The 19,792-nt window shown below is 39.4% G+C and overlaps 3 protein-coding genes across 3 annotated transcripts; 2 read left to right on the top strand and 1 right to left on the bottom strand.

The window, feature by feature from the left end:
• The first annotated feature begins 830 nt into the window (after positions 1 to 830).
• On the top strand, positions 831 to 3,420 carry LOC102309572 (caveolin-2-like). The gene is made up of 3 exons (XM_005941095.3): positions 831 to 1,098; positions 1,678 to 1,865; positions 2,072 to 3,420. Exons 1-3 carry the CDS (start codon positions 946 to 948, stop codon positions 2,226 to 2,228), a joined length of 498 nt encoding a protein of 165 aa, XP_005941157.2. The 5' UTR covers positions 831 to 945; the 3' UTR covers positions 2,229 to 3,420.
• A 1,378-nt stretch (positions 3,421 to 4,798) lies between these two features.
• On the top strand, positions 4,799 to 7,241 carry cav3 (caveolin 3). The gene is made up of 2 exons (XM_005941094.3): positions 4,799 to 5,086; positions 6,414 to 7,241. The coding sequence occupies exons 1-2, from the start codon at positions 4,970 to 4,972 to the stop codon at positions 6,753 to 6,755; spliced, it is 459 nt and encodes a 152-aa protein (XP_005941156.1). The 5' UTR covers positions 4,799 to 4,969; the 3' UTR covers positions 6,756 to 7,241.
• A 112-nt stretch (positions 7,242 to 7,353) lies between these two features.
• oxtr (oxytocin receptor) lies at positions 7,354 to 17,635 on the bottom strand. The gene is made up of 2 exons (XM_005941093.3): positions 16,065 to 17,635; positions 7,354 to 10,813 (listed from the first exon to the last, which is right to left on the bottom strand). The coding sequence occupies exons 1-2, from the start codon at positions 16,990 to 16,992 to the stop codon at positions 10,560 to 10,562; spliced, it is 1,182 nt and encodes a 393-aa protein (XP_005941155.1). The 5' UTR covers positions 16,993 to 17,635; the 3' UTR covers positions 7,354 to 10,559.
• Positions 17,636 to 19,792: the final 2,157 nt, after the last annotated feature.

The raw sequence follows: 19,792 nt of genomic DNA, 5'->3' as shown, positions 1-19,792 counted from the left end.
GAAATAATTTTCAACACATAACCGGATAGACGTTGTCTGCAGTGTCTGGCTGTCTTCTTTTTCACAGAATATTAAGTCTTACAGATGCGACAGAGCTGTCTATGATCAGATCTGACACTCTTTACAGCACAGTTGTGCCCAGAATATTGAATTGAAAGATACATTTGATTAATTCAGAGGGCAGTACCATAGAACATGTTAAAAACACGCCTACGCCACACACGTAAGTGAAAGAAACCTTCAGCAATACATTTTTAAAGGTCAGGGGAGGAAAAAGTCACAATCTACAACAAAATATAGAAATACACTTAATATGATATGAAATCAATACATAATGCGCACACTGTAATTTGATGCTTTGAAATGAATGAGGATTCATTTTGTGAGGACAATTTAAAGACTCTAAGGTTTGAGGGGTTTTTTTCTTGATACAAGGAGCCATGCTGAAGTTAAAAAAAAGTGACTACACACAGGCACGGTTTTACAATAGACAAACGGAAAAAAAAAAATCAATGGGACAGCTTACTTTATGCTGTGAGGGATAGGGACTGCTAGCAAGGAGCTGGTGATTTGGTGAGGAGTCTATATTTAATTGACCAACACTGCCAAACACTGTCGCTGTGATGAAGTAACTCTGTAATGTGAGTGCCAGAGTACTCCCCCTGATCATCACCCTGGCAATATTTAAGCAGGAAGTCAGGACTGATTTGATTCCACAAGTGATGGATATTTCTCATGCAGGCACAAATGAGACTTATAACATAGTGTGTCACAAAATGTCAAAGCACGGCTGTAAAAGCCAATAAAGGCATTCCTCAACAGCAGTCAGTTCAGTCAGCAGAATACTATGTTCCACCTGGGTGCTAGCAACAAGCCAGCCATCTTCCTGCTCATCCTCCCTGTTTTCGATTATACCATTCAGACACACAGCGCAGCTTATTGAACATGGAGGACGAAAGATTGAAAGAAAAGAGACCATTGGGGGAACTGCTGGAAGTAAAGGTGGATGTTCACTCTGAAGCTCTGGACTTCATCCACAGTGACACGAGGCCTGTGATTTATGACAGGGATCCCAAAAAAGTCAACAGCAGTCTTAAGGTAACCAATGTGCAACCAGCAGAAACATGAGCAGAGAATACACAGTACAGGACACGAGACAGGGAGCACTAAATCTTAGTAACTAAATCTGTGTTTCAGATTTAGTTATTAAGCTGTTGTTGTACACACGATTCATCCAATTAAAAAGTTTGTAAGAGTAAATTGTTATCCAGTTTGGATAAATTCAGTCCTTGTTGAAAACTTTCCTTATGCTTAATTTCCACTCAATGAAAGAGGAATTACCAGTTTAATAATAATAATAATGTGTTTCCCAATACTGACCTCAAGTGGACATATGCACACACTCTAATAGTGCTATTAGTGACATGTAAATGATTTTTTATTGTTAGTCATTAATAAAAATTGTGGAGTGAGTGTATTGAAATTTTACTGGAATCTGAGGGAGAGCATGGCAGAAATAGTTTTGGACCACTGTTATAAAGTATTGTTTTGTTTCTCTGATACAGTAACACATTCATTTACCTCATCTCTCATGATCATTTTCTGATATTTGTAACATGCAAACGGCATTCATGCCAGCATAGGAATCACTTACAGTCTCCCTGTTTGTGTCTGGAGGTCATGTTTGAGGATGTGATTGCAGAACCCCCCTCTGTGCGGAGCTTTGATAAAGTGTGGCTATGGAGTCACGCCCTGTTTGAGGTATCCAGACTATGGTGCTACCGATTCATCTCTCTCCTGCTGGCTGTGCCAGTCTCACTGGCAGCAGGGCTCCTCTTTGCTGTGCTCAGCTGCCTGCATATCTGGTAGGACGCTTACACTGTGACAAGCAGACTTACAGACAAGACTGAATAGCTGCACTAGTTTTCTGCTAAGTAAGAATCTTTAGGCAGAAATGGTTGTCACGTTTTCTCTGATACATTCAGGGGACTCCGTCCAGGAGTCCAAAATGATTTTTACTTCCTTTTTATTAAATGAGCTCATATTTTGTCCTCTTCTTTGTGTCCTTCAGGTTGATCGTGCCATGTGTGCAGCTCCTTCTCATCAATATGCGCTGGGTTCAGACTGTGTGGGCCAGCATACTGAACATTTTTATCAGTCCATTCTTTACCAGTATTGGAAAGTGCTGTGGTCAAGTCACCATCCTTCTGGCAAAAGATGAAAACTGATGGAAGCACACTGCGTGGAAACGATTGGTTAAAACAGCAATTATGGCACATGAACAGCAGCGACAGACTGCATACTAATTCTGCTGGGAGGGAAATGATCATCTGTATTTTAACCATCTATGATTATTCTGTTTTTATTCATTTATCGTGTAATTTGTCATGCTGAAATATATAATTAGTCTTCTGTTTTCTAAATATTATAGTGCATTATGCATAAAACCTTTTGGCTGTCTAGATAAGGGCAACACAAAAAGCATACACTGAGGGGAATTAATAAATAATAATTCAATAATAAATTATATTTAAACCTCCTTAATACACATGTAAAAGAAGAATCCACTGAAAGCAAAGTGAATGACAAATATTGCAATTAATTTCCAATTTAATCCACCCATAAAATTTGAACTGATTATAAAAACAGATTAGGAGGTTAAGAGCTCTAGCAGAGCACTGGACAGTCCTCTGGATGGACTGATGTGTATGTGAGGTTAATGAAGACAATATGAATGCAAATATGTAAAAAAACAAAACAAATTTCAACACCTGCTAACAACTTTTGGTTTAAGGTTTTGAATCCAGCTATATGCAGTAGTTTCTACTAAACAAGATGATAGCTGAAGGTGGAGACCAACAACTAATTTCACTCTGATTTATTTTTCTATGGAAAAAGGTTCCTCTGAATCTTCTTTTAGCTTGATTGGAAGTAACACGTTTATAACAGAAAGCCTCCTGTGTTAAATGTAGTGTAAATCGAAAGGAGTGGAAGTTTAAGAGCCAGAAGGTGTGCAACCTTGGAACCTGTCTGCCATTATCGGTGGATGATAGTCAAATACAGACCATCATCTGCATATTCAAATAGAGACCTCTGATTGCCTAGGCACCCAATCACATCTGCATATTCCAATTTAGATACACCAATTAACCTGACAAGCAAATTTTTGGACTGTAGAAGAAAGCCCAATTACCCATGCAGAACATGCAAAACTAACTATTGAACCAGCGTGCTTCCCCTTGTGTTTGAGAAATTAAAACAAATGTTGTGATTCACCTCATTTGTACAGCTTGTAGGATCAAACCTAATATTTGATTAAACAAGTGTAAGAATTTATTGTTATTGGAAATTCATTTCATTATAAATCATATTTTGTATTTGTCTCAAGTTACACACCCAGCAGTGCTCATTGCAAAGGGAGCACCACCTGTGTGCGTAATATAACCTGAGCTAGTGATACCTACTCTACCCACTACATTCTATATGAGTCTAAATATAGGCATGAGACCCGCTTGTGTCTGTGTACATTAAGTGGAAGACAAGAGCCAGTGCAGTCTCAGCTAACTGCGCCGACACCCATGGAGGCAGAGGTATGCCCACCGTGACTCTCTGCAGAGCTATTTCTGTCCGTCTGCCTCAGTGCCAAGAATACACCCCTAATTGGCTTGGCACCCAATCACATGCACTCTGATCTCATTCCACCTCTCCCTCTTCATCTCCGTCTCTACCAACGGGAAACTGGGACAAGGAATGCCAGTCCTTGATCCACAGTCAAGCTTCCTGTACTTCTCTTACAGGCAACTGTTTGAGATACATAGCAACACAGAGCTGCCGGTGCTGCTGGTGGTGCTAAGAGCCTTTGAAACAATTTTCATAACAGCAATCTCTGCGCTGCCTCCTATTCCCCACCTCCTTTTTTTGTTGCAGCAATAGTGTATGAGTTTGTTTAGGGAATATACTGATATAGAAAGCTATGACTGATAGCAACAACTGCAGAGCTTAGGAAAGACTGAAGCCTGTTTTATTTTGGGGACTATTGAATTTTATGTATTCGCTGTGACTAAATCAGAAGTATACGAGAAGGCTAAGGACATGCATTTGTGTGGGTTCGTCATGCTCTGTACCACAGCGTATGGAAAGTAATGACTGAGTCACATTGTTGTTATGATTACCATTATGAAAGTAAACATATCGATTAGAATATAAAAGCTAAATTGTTTTTGTTATCTATTTTCTGCCTTAGCCTCCAATGATGGAGCAGTATTTTCCTTAGTATTTGAGCACTCTGTTGTGTGTCCAAAGGCTTCATATTTTTAGTGAAACATTGGAAATTGCAAACATATTCAGCATGTAATGGCAAAACCTTCCCGACAAGCCCTCTAAAAGAATATACAGTGCCTCAAATAATTTATAATACAAATTCTAAGCTGAGAAAAATAGGACATGGAGGATGAACCTGAGTGTTAAGGTGAACATTAATTAATTTCATTACCATTACATTAATGGAACAGAGTGCTGTTATCATTGATTGTTGACGTGCAAACATGTTAAAGTCAATCCTCTAAACTTAACTCCAGTCTTAAGACTGTGTGTAGTAACTAAAGCCACAGGATGAGACTTTCTGCCTCACTTTCGAGTGGAAGTTGGGGCCTCTGTGCAAACCCGGCCCAATCAGCCCAACAACCCTGTGTGAAATGTGACACAACCCTGGGTTCTCCTTTAAGACATTCCTTTTATGTCTGTGTGCATTACATTGTGTGCAAGTGTGTGAGTGTAAACCTTCTCTGTGCGTGCGGGGTGGGGGGGTCAGGCCTCCATTTTTACCAGGGCGTCTGCAGCAGCTGTCCCCTGGCATGTCAGCGGGAGCGGCACAGTAGTGATACCAGGTCAGAAGCGAACTGAGGCTGCTGCGCGCAGGTTGATTAAAGGTTTATCTTCACTTTCTTCATCCAGGACCTGCAGCCCGACCATGGCGGATCAGTACCAGTACAACACTAATGAGGAGAAGTTTGTGAAGGACAGCCACACCAAAGAGATAGATCTAATTAACAGAGATCCCAAGCAGATCAACGAGGACGTGGTGAAGGTTTGTGCAGCATGGACACGACACCCTGCCATTAACAGCTTTAAGAATCTGTCACCTGCTTTTGCATGTATGGAAATGTGGATTTTTTTTTAAGTGGTTGCTGGAAAAAAAAGAAGTGATAACATATGAGTAAAAAAAAAAAAAAATAGACCAAGAGCCATTCCTGTTGCTTGTGCAGAACGCAAAGTTTATTTTAGGAAAGGGGCAGGACAGCCTGAAACTGATACACTGTGCCACGATGTGTTATTTAAGTTACTGTTTATACTGTGATTGTTGCCATGTGTTCACCACAAAATCCTTTATGTAAGGACAGAACCCATCATACTTTAGATTATATATTGTTTGACTTAAGGTAAACATTTAAACAATGAGGATTGTGATTGTGTGTAGTGTGTAAGCTCATGACTGATTTACAGGCTTGCTTTTGTCAGTTTTCAGAAAATTATACAACAGTAACTCATAATAACTGAAATATTTATCAAACTGTAAGGGCTATCTCTGATCCATTTACTCCTGCATAGATAGTACTTTTATTGATGAATTAGCACTTATAATGTAATCCAATTCTTTGCTAACACTTCATATTCTTTGCTTTTTCATTAAACCAAAATGATTTATGATCCATGAAAACGCTATCCTTCAATTAGTCACAGAATCCTTCAGAGGATTTGACAGCTTGTGTATGAACCACGTGCGTGTTAGGTTTTTCTAAAATTACACTGCTTTTTGCTTTACATATGCCTCTAATAGTACTCTAATGCCTGAAATGGCCCAGACCATGCAGAAAAATATAGAACAGCAGTGCATTCATTCATTCATTTGTTCATTCAAAGTATAATCTCACCCCGCTATCTCTGTGGGAAACAGCCTTTTTACTCCCAAATTGATCATAACCAATGTTCTGGAAGCAAAGAAAATGCTTTAGATGTGGACATGATCACTTTCTAGCTTGAATAACATTTCATCACTGAGCCTGAGCTGAAAAAGCAGCTTACCAAGACTGCACTTTAGAAAACTAAAAACCAAATCAGACCAATGTAAAGTAGCTCTCATGAATTTTACACGAGTTTATCTTCGGTTTGTGCTGCAATAAAGCTTTTAGAATTATTACGATGCTGCATTAAACACACTCCTCAGTTTTTCTGTTTGAAACGCACAAAGTGCAACAAACAGTTATTTTCTCTGCATGCGCCAACACTGCAGCTTTCTGAGGCATATGATTACTAATTATTAAGCATGTCATTGCCATGTGCGTGACGCTTGCTCTGAAAGCGTTGTTCTCTTGTGTATCGGTATTAATGAATGGCTTTTTAAAATGTCTTATTAGGTGGAGTTTGAGGATGTCATTGCAGAGCCTGATGGTACACACAGCCTGGATGGGGTGTGGAAGCTCAGCTACACCACTTTCACTGTTTCCAAATACTGGTGCTACCGCGTTTTGTCTGCTGTCTTTGGTATCCCTGTGGCCCTGCTCTGGGGCTTCCTGTTTGCCTGCATCTCCTTCTGCCACATCTGGGCTGTGGTGCCCTGCATCAAGAGCTGCCTGATTGAGTCGCAGTGCGTGAGCCGCATCTACTCCCTTTGCATCCAGACCTTCTGCGATCCCTTCTTTGAAGCCTTGGGCAAGATCTTCAGCAGTGTTCGCGTGGCACTGCGCAAAGAAGTCTAAGAACTCCTGCAGTAGTGTTTGTAGCGTGATCGGATGAAGCGTGGTATCTTTTTATACACCAGAAGACCAGACTTGGCATCTTGCTTGCTGCCTAATACTCTTCCTCCACCTTGACATGACATGTTGTTCCCCACCCTCCCAGTGTCTGACTCATCGATCTGAATCCTGACATGCCCACTGTGGGTTGTGCCAGCAGAAGTTCTGTGACAGCTGAAGCAGGCAGTGTGGTTCTCCGACAGCTCTGGCACTTCTGGAGAAAGGCCCTGTCTAGATACGACCGCCCTCATGTATTATTTGTTACACAAAATGCTCGGACAATGTCTACTGGTTCACTGCACATGAAACGAACTGCACGACACTGCTGTAACCTGAGGATGCTGCTGCTTTATTGAATCGCATTTGGCCATCTTAAAATTGATGCTGTATGATCCTGCATCTGGAATTGTTTCACTTGAATTAAATGAATGTATCTTATTGTTAATACTTTAACGTGAGTGAAAGAATTTATCTTTGTCTGATCCGGTTTCTTTGTGTATTCTGATGTAATTTCCCCCTAATTTCTGATTAGTGTACAAAACATAGTAGTCGTTTTGAAGACTTACAAATGCATACATGTGTCAAACAGACACTTCCTCTATTCAAAGTGTGATGAGGTGAATAATAAAAATGCTTATTTGCGTATTTTAGTCAATTCTAAACATATAAGTTGGAGTGAAGTAAAATTTCTTTGTGAGATCTGTGTTAATTTTTCACAGTGTTTTTCTTTTCTGGTTTTTTCTTTTCTTTTTTTAGACCTGCAGTCTGAGAAGCAAAAACATTACAAAAATACCTTAAACTGGACAGAAAATCGTTTTGCTGACTATGTTGCACCAGAGTTTGAGTGTATTGTGTGCATTTTTCAAAACCTTCTGAGAGGCGTCAGAAAATATCTGAGCCTAACATCTGTTTCCCTGATACTGTCCTTCTGGAAGAGGTGACCTGTGACCTGTGACCCACCAGAGGTTGCTGTTGTGTATCTTTCATGTGCTTTTCTTTTGTGTCTGAGATCCACGATCAATAATTCATTGTCACCACACTCATTTCTTCTTAGCTATAAACCACTTTTGTATAGTCCACATACTATAATACTGAGAAATAGCAGACTCTTCAAGACATTATCACACTGTTTAATGCCTTATGTAGTTATGCAACCACATTTTATTAAAACAAAAAGGCTTTAATCACTTTCATTTTATGATGCTCTTAATTTGTAAGACTTAATTAGGTTAAGCTCTCATCACACATTTTAATAACCAAGACACACATTTTAAACTCACAGACTTTAGTAAACATATGTTTACTGCAAGATTAAACCTTTTCACTGATTTTTACAATTCTTACACTGAATTGTCAGGTTGAATCCACTGGAAAGCAGATTAAAAGGAAATGCAGGGCTTTATTTTCAAAAACAAATTTTCAGTTTCATGAGCACAAAATTAATGCTGCTGAATCACTGGAAAAAAGGGCAGTTAGCAAGTAAAGTATAAAATATAAATACTCATTTTCTAAGTTTTTCATTTACATATTTTTTCTGCCTTTTGCGAAACATAAATTAAAAAAGCAGAATCACACACACTGATTGGCCTCCATATTTATTTTTAATTAATGTACCCATAAAGTACTTGTGAATGAGCAGTTATTGATGTGGTCAATAACCGCTCATTTATGAGTCATTTAATAATAATGGTTCCATTAGTGGCTTTAGACATTAGCACAGTAACAAGGCTACGAATGACTGAATCCATACATATGTATACCTGTTTAATGGAAAGATTGGCCTTTGCATTAGGTACACCTTGCTAGTACATGTTAGATTGCTTTTTGCCTTCAGAACTGCATTAATGGTTTGTGGCACAGTTTCAGCAAGGTGCTGAATCATTCCTCAGAGATTTTGCTCCACATTGACATGATAGCATCACACAGCTGCTGCAGATTTGCTGGCTGCGCATTCATGATGAAAATCTCTCATTCCATCATATCTCTAAGGTGCTCTACTGCACTGCGATTTGGTGACTGTGGAGGCCATTTGAGTACAGTGAACTCATTGTCATGGTCAAGAAACCAGTTTGAGATGAGTTGAACTTGTGCCATGGTGCATTATCCTGCTGGAAGCAGTCATCAGCAGATGGATAACTGTGGTCATAAAGTGATACGGTTGGCAGCAATACTCGGGTAACTTTTGGGGGGGAGAGAGTGTCAACAAAATGACCACCACCCACTTATTCTGTTTCACTATATGCCACTCGTGACACTCTTAATTTCCCAATAAGTTGGGGATAAATAAAATGATTGGAATCTGAATCCGTCACAATCATCAGAGCAAACAATGTTTTTTCCAATCTTCCATTGTGCAATTTTGGTGGGTCGGTGTAAACTGTAGCCTCGATTTCCTGTTCTTGGATGACAGGAGTGGCATCTACAGTAGTATGATCTTCTTCTTCATCCTGATGCTCGGTTCCAACTCCAGCAGGTTGTCTTGATCAAATCCACATGCCTAAATACATTGAATTGCTGCCATGTGATTAATTGATTCAATATTTGCATTAATGAGCATTTGAACAGTTGTACCTGAAAAAGTGGCCAATTAGTGTTCAAGGTAAATATTAGCCTACTCAAATCCATCATTTTGACTCTTCAAGATTAAATCTAAAGCTTGGCTCGATCAGTATAAGGCAGCTGAATAATAATGACCCGCCTTTTACACATCTGAGGGATGTTGCTGTACTTTCAGTATTATTTATTCATATTTAATTATAATATTCATTGTATCATACAGTTTTGGCTTTTCATTCAAGTCCCTTCTGACTACCAGTATTGATAACCATTGTGCTGCAATTAACAAATCCAGACTGTCAACACGTCAGAGTTATTTAGTCACAGCTTATTTTATTTTCATGTCATGCAGCAACTGTTGCCTTCAGGTATCTGACAGAAACATGAGTCACTCATTAGTGTATAAACTCTCAACCAGGTCAGGTCTCAACCCTATACTGAATTTTGGGGCTGAAACAGGATGTTCCCAACTTGAATGTTATGCCAAGAATCTTTTTAGACTCCTTTCAGGAGGCGAAAGGAAAACTAACCAGCTGTGTTTAAATAATTTTATCATAAGTGTATTTTTGGTTGCTTTCATTCTTTATTTTTTTAATATGTTTTTTGAAAATATTTACCAGTGACAGGCATCTCACATCTAACAAGAACTCAAGTAACGTTTTACATGTTTTACAGGTATGCAGTCCACTGAAAATGTGACAAAATGAAAAATGTGGTGCGCAGTATTTACAACAGAAGAACAATTTCATCATAACACAACATGACAAGTAGGATCCAGAAGCTCTGCTGGTGACACTAACTGAACCCATGCTGTGGCTGACGGCGCTTAGAAGCTTTGTAAAGACTGTACTTTTTCTGCATTGCAAACCTATACTGTACATCTAAAATGAAAAGTGTAAGAAGAAAATACAACAAAAAATCAGCTGAAGATACAGCTTAGTCTGTGATTATCTCTCTGTGAGTTTTAAAGAGCAACGCTTTACCCCCTAGGAATACTCAGCTGAAGATTTCCTTTTATCACAATTCTTTTCCCACTTCACTCTGATATAAAACAGAAAAAAAAATTAAGACTTTTGTTGTCTTCCCACTTCTAAACATCAAGCCTCAGTGAGGAGGCATAAAAGAAATCAAACTGCTGGATATTTTATGGTCGACAGCACGTAGTGAAAGGCTGAGGGCACAGCGCAAGGAGGGGAATGGAGGGCCCGGGGCTTATGTGGTAGAAGTCTGTGTGATGCTCCTCTGACTGCTAGTGCTCTTAATGGCAAAGGTTGAAGAGTTGCTCTTGTGACTGGAGTTAAAGTCACGCTCACAGTGGCACTGGGATGACTTGAGGTAGCGGGTGGAACAGCAAAGAAGATTCTGCCTAAGATCCTGGAACAGATGCCCGGCAAAGCACATATAGATCCAGGGGTTGCAGCAGCTGTTGAGGCTGGCCAGCAGCATGGAGATAATGAAGGGCATGGCTGCGTGTGGGGAGAGAGAAAAGTTACAAAGATGAAATATTTATGCCAAGTCTGGACTGAAAGGCAGCTTGTTTACTCTGTGAAATTTTGTATTCTAGCAAATAAGATGCTGTTGACTGGCTGACAGTGCGGTACAGCTGTCTTTATCCCAGTAGAGTTTTTTCACAGTGGATATTTTCATGTCTCACAAAAGCCTATGAGGTACCGTGTTACACTGATATTGACCATAACTGTGTGATATTTAAAATAAATATTGATATCATGTTCAATTCTATTCTATTCTTTTTATAGTGTGACAAATCACAAAAACAATCACTTCAAGGCACTTTATATCGTAAGGTAAAGCCCCTGCAATAATAGAGAAAAAAGCACAACAATCAGACACTATGAGCAAGTACTTGGCGACAGTGGGAAGGAAAAACTCCCTTTCAACAAGAAGAAATCAACAGAACAAGACTCAGGGGGGACAGTCAGCTGGAGGTGAGGATGTGTTGATAATATTGAAATATCTGCAGTTTTTCTTCTTGAAATCTTTTGTGCATTTTCCTTCGTATCATCATATTATGAGTTTAATTCATTTGCTAAAACAAACAAACAAACTTACAAACTGAAAGGTACTTTTTTTTATAATAAAGTTAATGATGGGGTAAAAAAAATTGATATGATGACAGCCACAGACTAAACCAACCTGCAGTCATCTGTAATTTTTGCTTGGCTTCCTTTAAAAAATAAAAATAAAATTGCTTGTGCCGACACATTTAACATATTCCTGAAGATGCATTCCTGCTGAAAACAGCTCCTGTTTCAGGATGCTGGCAGAGTGAGAAGGGGGAATATACAACACAAAGAATTGAAATGGTGAATTATTTAAAGAAGAAAAGTGATGACTTTCTGAAACAAAGGGAATTCCTGCAAAGAGGAACAGTTAGAATAAGAGAAGTGAAAATGGCTCCCCTGCAGTGTCATTATGATACCTTACACTAAGTAATCTGCAGAAGCGTGCAAAATGAAGTTTACACCTTTCACATGACATTTAACAAATGTATGGAATATATATAATTACTTTACACCCTGTATTTAACCTCATCTCACTGATTGCTGATCTTTTCTTCAGTGTGTTTATGCTCCTCCCATTTTCATGTTGTCTTTAATGACAATTTCTAAGCTTGAAAGAAAGAAAAAAATCAATGTAAATGCTCTTTGGAAGGGTGTGAAAGTCACATGCATAATTAAAGGTAGTTGACCGATAGCCATTTAGGGTTGGATTTATGACTCAAAGAACTCCTTTTAGAGGGTCATGGATGTTACGATTTGAGCAATAGTGTGTGAAACAGCCAGAGCATAATATCAGCTGGAGCAGTTTTCAGACATTTATTATCAGAGCAGCGAGAGCACGGCCTGCACTGATGCTGAATAATATCAGGAACTACTCCCAAAAAGGCTTTAATAAATTAGCTCCTGGTGTCTTTCACAAGGAAATAATAAATCACTCAGCAAATGAAAAGAATAAGAAGCATCATCTCCTGGGTGGTACATCTGTTTGGCTGCCACAACTGATAATAGCCTTCTCAGCAATTCATTACTGAGATGACCTAATGCTGAGTCTTTTTTCCTGTGGGCAAACAAACATCAGCAGTAATCTCATTTTGATTATTACAATATGTGATATTTATGAGTAAATTGCATTTTTCTCTTCACATCTTGTCCTTTAAAAAGTGTAACACTTGGAGATTGAACAATGGGGCTTTGTGTTCCTCAAGCTCTTAATCAATAGTATATAGAGTGTGAGCCGGTGTCTGAGGGCAGCAGGCTCAGTGGGGAGATGTTTGTGTTAAATTTTCTTTCGGGTTTTTTTTGTGGGGGGGGGGGGGGGGTGATTCTGTGAGTGTCTGACTCAGGCTTTAACCTTCTTCTGTTTTTGTCCTCTGCATAATGAAATCTGTCTGGTTGTTAAATGTGAAATCACAGATGCTGCTGATGTCCTTCTAGCAAACCTGAGAGGAATGGGACATTTTAGTATCCTATGACATTTCCAGAAATAGCCTTGATAAGCCTAACCAGGTGCTAAAAATGGTCAAATTCTCATCTGTGAAAGGTCCTGTCTCCTTAACATGAATAATAACGCTGACTTCTCAGTAGTTTGGGAGGAATTTGGAAAAAGACTGACTAGCTTTGAGGACATATTCATACACTAAATGTGTGTATACTGCACAACCATATACAGCATACAAATGCTTTGTTCAAATGACAACAAGGGAATACTTTGGTTTCTTTGCAAGCTAAGCGAGAGAAGATGGATATCACTTTGCTGTCTGCACTGGAGCTGCTTGGCTTAACGTAGTCTAAGGAGCTTGGAAAGAAAAGCGACTGGATTTCGTCAAGTTTCTTGAACACGTTTCACCTCTCATCTGAGAAGCTTCTTCAGTTACAAGACCAAATGGTGGAGAGTCCCAAATTTTAAGCCCTAGTCGGAGTTGTTCCTTAATAAGTCATCCCCTCTGCTCAAAGATAGTCATTCACAGTGGACATAAATGGCTTCTTTTACTCCTCTTTCAAACCATCTCTGTCCAAAATGTGAAAAATAGCATCCTTGAAAGAGTGAGCTTTGTCCTTTAGATACAGGTGTACAGCTGAGTCTTGTCCTGTTGAGGTGGCTCTTCTATGTCGTGCCATGCATTTATGGAGAGGCTGTTTGGTTTCTCTAATGTAGAGGTCTGAGCACTCCACGCTGCACTGCACAGAATCCACTACATTGTTTAGCTTGTGCACTGGGATGTTGTGTTTGGAGAAGATTCTCCTGAGTTTCTCTTGATAAACCTGCTTCATAAGGCATGACAATGTTGTTGGCTCATGTGATGAGGCAAATGATTCAACAACCCTCTTAAGGGACACTCCCACTAGGGCTTAAATACCTGGGACTCTCCATAATTTGGTCTTAGAACTGAAGAAGCTTCTCAAATGAGACGTGAAACAGCTACAAGAAACTTAGAGAAGTCAAGTTGCTTTTCTTTCCCAGATCCTTAGATTACCTGGATGACCAAGAACCTAAGCAGACATTTTGCTTAGCATATTGACTAGAAAAAACAGGAAACAGCTTGCCTGACTCTATCCACTTGTAGTCAAGACTGTTAAAACTTTTTATTAATAATTTTATCTAATCAACTGAATATGTGAAAATGGAAATCTGAAAGGAACACATTTAAATTAGTTGTTTAACCAGTATGTCAAAAATATTTCCTGGCCTTTAACTATCGAAGGAATGCCAGGCAGTTACTGGCAAAGCCTGAATTTTTTGGGGACAAAGCGGGGTAACTGTTTCTCTCTGAATCTCCCCATTTTCTAAATTGTATATCTCTTAAAATTAGAAGAAAAATATGCAAAAGTTGTTTATTCCCATGAGCAGTGATTCAGTTTTATTGTATGATCCTTACTAATCGTCCAGTGTAATACAACGCACAATCTGTCATCTCCTTGTATCCCAACCAAATATTAGATTAAAGAAATTAATGATTAAACAATTTGAAAACTGACAACCATTTGCTGATTCTTTTTAAAACATATATTAAATGAACTGACTCTTCCTGTTGTTTCTTAAGCAGTCTGGTCTGGGTTAACGTAAAAAAAATTTTTTATGACTTAAAGGAAAAGTGTATCTGCACACGTACACATGGATGGCATTCCTGTCTGCCTTTTGTGCATGACCACTGGCGTGTGTCACTGCCAGTTCTGCCCTTTCTGAGTGCTGTTCACTTTCAATCATCAACCTGCACTGATGGAGCCTTCTGCAAAAGAAAATAAATGAATCACTTCATTTTCCATTCACAGGATCAAGCACTCTTTTCTCGCTTCTCTGACGCTGACTACGGTGCCCTTACACCAATTAGCCTTTTCAGCAAACTATCGAGCAATAAGCCTCTTATTTTAAAACTTAAGTGTAAGTATAAACATCTGGTGTGAACAATGAAGCTTAAGGAAGTTCCGGTCAGCCGAACCCTTTAATGCAAACCCACAGAAGCAGAAGAACAGAAAGAACCGTAACACCAGAGAATGTGTCCCATTTACTCAGGGGGGCATCATGACAGTTTCTTTCATCTTATTGTGCTGTGTGGAAAAGGACACATTTTTCATGGTCACTAAAGAACACATGATTTAGTGACAAAAAACAAACAAACAGATTTTGCAATGCCCTTTGGCTGTTTATTTTTATTCACAATGAGATGCAAGCACATTATTTTGCAACTTTCTCGGGTTAATGGCTGAAATTTAATTTCCTTAATCACCAAGGTGATAGATATGTCCTTTTAATCTTTTCTGCTTAAAGAATGTCGCTCAGATGTGCAAATGTATTGTGACTCGTTAAAGCTTATGATGTTGAGTGGGTGTGGACACAGTCCCGCAGATCCATACACACTGAGACCAAATACAGTAGATGGCTGTTTAGTGGCCATTGTGGCTAAATGTCAGTGTACCCCACAGGCGCAAATGAAAGCTGCTGAGCGCGTGGTGGTGCACACTAATTTGGTTAATGATTAGCAATCACTCAGTCTCTGCAGTGCAGGGAGGCTCAAAAGAAACTTGAAAAACTCTGCTTTGCCCTGATGTTTCTAACCGCAAAAACGTGTATTATGAGATGAGCAAAACATTACTAAAAACAGTAAAATGAATTCACTGGTTTCCTGCCTAGAATGTGCCAGTCACAGGATGGAAATACACATTTAAACCTTTTAATTACGTACTCCCAGGTGCATCAGTGGTAATGATATTAATGGTAATTTTGTTAAAATCACGTGAATATCTCACATTGGCTTTGCGCTTCCAAACGTTTATGTGAAACTCTTTCCTCGTTTTGTTTTCTTTGCGTTTGTTTCACCGTAAAACCTCTACCCAGTCTTTACCCCACCCTGTACAGTTTGCCGTTCTAGTAAAAACAGAACCAGGTTTTCTTTGAGTCATTATAAAACGTAAGACACGAAGCACCCGAGCACGCACGGCTTAAATTGTGTTTTCTTTCTCAGTCTGTTTCAACTAACTCGAGCTCTGGTGCACAAATTAACGAGGACCAGATTAAAAATAAATAAATAAATAAATATATTTTATTGTCATTTGTAAATACTGTGTGGATGGTGCGTAAAGGAGTGATGGGAATAGCATGTTTTAAATTAATGTAAGTGCGTAAGGACGCGTGGAGCACGATATCCTTTGCGCACTGCCGCGCACTTGGCATATTATTAAACTTAAACATTGATCCTACCCTCACGGGGGGCTGCTGGATCCCACGCAGACCACATCTGAACTGAGAAAAAGGGGGTCCAGCAGACGATGTAAGCCACCACGATCACAAAAGTCATCTTCACTGTCGTGATCTTCGCCTTGGAGATGAGCTTTACGCTGCTTACACGGGCCAGTGTGTTGCTTTTGGTGGTTTTAGGCGTCAGGTTTATGCACTGCTCCCGTCTGGTTTTCAGTTTAAAGTTTTGCCATATTTTAAAGCTTATCAACCCATAACAAATGCTCAGTATGGCCACTGGAATTATGTATATGGTAAGGCTGATCCATGTGATGTAAGCTTTGGCTCCCCAAGGTTTCACGAAGTCGCCCCAGCAGTCATACACCCCTGATCCGGCCGAGCCAACCTCCCTCAGGGAAAAGATGAACATCTGGGGGATACTGAAGAGCAGACTCAGGATCCAGGAAAATATGACATATAAACGGTCTTTTCTCCTGTGCAAAGAACGGAGGGGCTGGCAAATTGCCAAACACCTGTCTATAGACATCAAAACTAACATATAAGTGGAGGCGAACATCCCAACGACCTGCAGGTATTTCACCAACCGGCACAAGATGTCTGGTCCATAGAACCGAAATGTAATGTCCCAGATAAGTTGAGGGAGAACTTGAAATATCGCCACAACCAGATCGGCGATGCTCAGGTGTTTCATAAAATAATACATACGAGACTGGCTGTGTTTGGTTGTGTGGATAGCCAACAGGACGCACAGGTTACCCGCGAGCGCCAGAAAGAGGACCAAGGCGAGCACAGTCACCTCCACCCTCGCCACTTCTTCATTCCGCTTCAAGGGGTTTGTCTGATTCAAACCACCGGTTCCGTTAATGAGACTCGAGTTCCTCCAAGATTCATTGAATTGCCAAATGTCACTTTCATTTGAAATACTTTCCATTGCTGCAGTCTCGTCCTCCGCAGATGCGACAGGGTTGTGCAGTCATGCAATAGCTGAAAGAGTCACCTGGAGGGTCTTTAAGTCTTCCGTGCGTCCTCACCAGTGGCAAGACATAACCCTGCTCAAAAATGTTTCCTTAATAATAAAGAAAGGAACTCGTTCTTTGAATCTCAATCACCCATACCTTTTCCCCTCTGAAAGCAGGATGTGAGTGTGAGAGGGAAGCAAATGTTTCCACTTATCTAAATCATATAGAACAGTTCACAAAAAGTCCATTGAAAAAGAAACGTTAGCTGAAGAAGGGAATAGTAGCGACCAACAACAGGATCTAAAATATAAGGATCTCACTGGTCAAGGTAACATCCCAAAACAAAAATCATTCTTTCTCAATTAAGAGGCTGTGGTCTTGAAAATATACATTCATCTGTTTTCAAAATTAAGATTAAGGTTTGCAAATTAAAATGTTACAGAGAGGGGCGAAAAGCTATAGAAATGGAAAGCTCCACCATGATCTGTGGTAAGAATCCGAATGACCGGCACTACAGCATAAGCCCCTATAAGATCCCCAGTTCAGTAAAAACAGACAACAGCCTTACTCATCACCAACACTACCACTAGGTGGCTATATGCACTATTCAGTAGTAACGTCGATGGTGTTTGCAGCTCGGAGGACCAACTCTCCTCCAGATCTGCAATAAATCACGGAGCTCATTTTATAACCAACCAGCCTCATTGATGAAGATTGTTTGTTGTCAGATTTAATATCAAGAAAGCTATGAAGAAAACACTAGCTCTAAACTGAAGTCTGATATAGAAGATATATTAAGCTGTTTTCATATTTTGAAACCGCCTGGGAAGTCAGAGTGAAATATGTTTTTATTCTGCTGGAGACCTGAAGGGATCCTGACGTCAAGACACCCAGAGTCAAATTTTGGAACAGCTAGAAAAGTAAACATGTGTTTAATAAACACAAGCTCATTCACAGGCTAAATGTGAGTGCAGGCACATACGGGTGAATAACTTTAAAAAAAATTGTACCATAAAACACATTTGTATAACTTAAAATCAGAAACGTGTTGATTGTACGTATGAAATGACATTTAAAAAAGAAAAAGAAAGCAATTCATTTTTATAAGGCACGCCATAAATGGTAATGATTCAGTCTTGTGACATCATCTTCGCCCTTTGAAGCTGATCTGGCTATGAATGGGAGGAAATGCTGGCTGGCATATGAAATGTCTGAAGCACAAGCTGTTTAGGAGAGGCACTGAGACCTGACAAAGAGCTATTCTTAAAGGCACCTTGGTGCTCTCAGCATATGCTTTTTATTGGCTGAATCAAAAGGCATCTTAGACCAGATGCATGACTCGGCTGCTTTAAGTTTTGGAAATGTCTTCCTGATTTTCTAAGGGTCACTTTAAACTGTCCAGTAGGACAAGAATAACACTGGTTTTGCTTATGTGACCAGCATTCTTCTTCTTTTATTCTTCTTTCTATAATCATACATGTATATATATATATATATATATGTATGTGGGTATATATAATAAAGGAAGACAGAATGATGACCCCGCACACATGGGGATAAGTGTGAGGGACCAAGCAGCCAAAGCAAAGAGGACACAGGCAAAAAAGTATCTTCAAAAAGGGTTTTCTTTATTTTAACCCTCACAAAGTCCAAAATTAACAACATTCAAAAACATACTTAGCAGGCCCATAAAAGAGGTCAACTAAATATAACTCCACGAAAAGTAATTTCCAGAAACTTAAACAAAACAAAGTGAGACACAACTTAACTCACAAACTGACCTAATCACAAAGACACATGAGGGTAGCTTTTATAATGATTTGGCCAAACCATTTACACACAATTGGGGGGGAAACAAAAACACACACTAATATTAACTAAGCACAGAATAACCTAACTAAACCTAAAACACCCCTGCTCCTGGTAAGCCCATGGTTGGTCCTGCTGAGCAGGCATTTTGTTCCCAGAGTCCTCAGCCACACCTTTTGCCCAGACAGGAAACAGCCACCGCCCAAACCCAGGTAACTCAAAGAAAGAGAAACATAATTAATATAACAAAACATTTTAGAAAAACCACACAATGCTACCATGTGCACACCTCATAATATCAGTGTTAGGTTTAACCAAATGATTAATGAATTATATTAATGAAGAAAACTGCAAAGCAAACTAATAAGGTGAAAAAATGGACTGATTTACCCCTGTGTGGCTGCTGCCATCACAAGAAGACATTTGCCTTTAAAATGTTCATATCCATGTGTTACATTGGCCTGATTCCTCTGTACATATACTTCTTTTTTTTCTTCCTACATGTGCTGCCAAGAGCAGCACTGCACTGGGATTTAGGGATTCAAATGACAAAGGTGATTAATACTACTTAAGCGTGAAGGGTGTTGCGCAAGTCCTACATCAACATGAAAACTGTTATAGATTAATTTGGAGAGTTAGTGCAGAAATGAAAGGACAAAAAAAGAAAAGAAAACACAGAAGGATTTGTGCTAAGCATCATGTGAAATACTAAATAATGTGTGCCACTCTCTCAGTGATAGAGAAATAATATACACCATTAAGCATGTGAAACCGACAGAGTGTAGATGATTACACTTAATGAGTCCTGAGGTTTGCTTTTTTCATGACCACATTAAAAAAAAAAACATATGAAAATGCTCTTATGTGATTTATTTGATAGAGTTTATTGAAAAATAGGATTTGTCTGCTACTGCACGCTGTTTACATTTCCAACAACACAGCCTTGAAAGCCTTGTGGGAAAA

Source organism: Haplochromis burtoni, unplaced genomic scaffold, assembly GCF_018398535.1.
Source record: "Haplochromis burtoni strain Fernald_Lab_line unplaced genomic scaffold, NCSU_Asbu1 Contig_177, whole genome shotgun sequence".
Taxonomy (NCBI): Eukaryota; Metazoa; Chordata; class Actinopteri; order Cichliformes; family Cichlidae; genus Haplochromis; species Haplochromis burtoni.
Note: the sequence above shows the minus strand (reverse complement) of the source record. Positions and strands in the feature narration are given on the sequence as shown.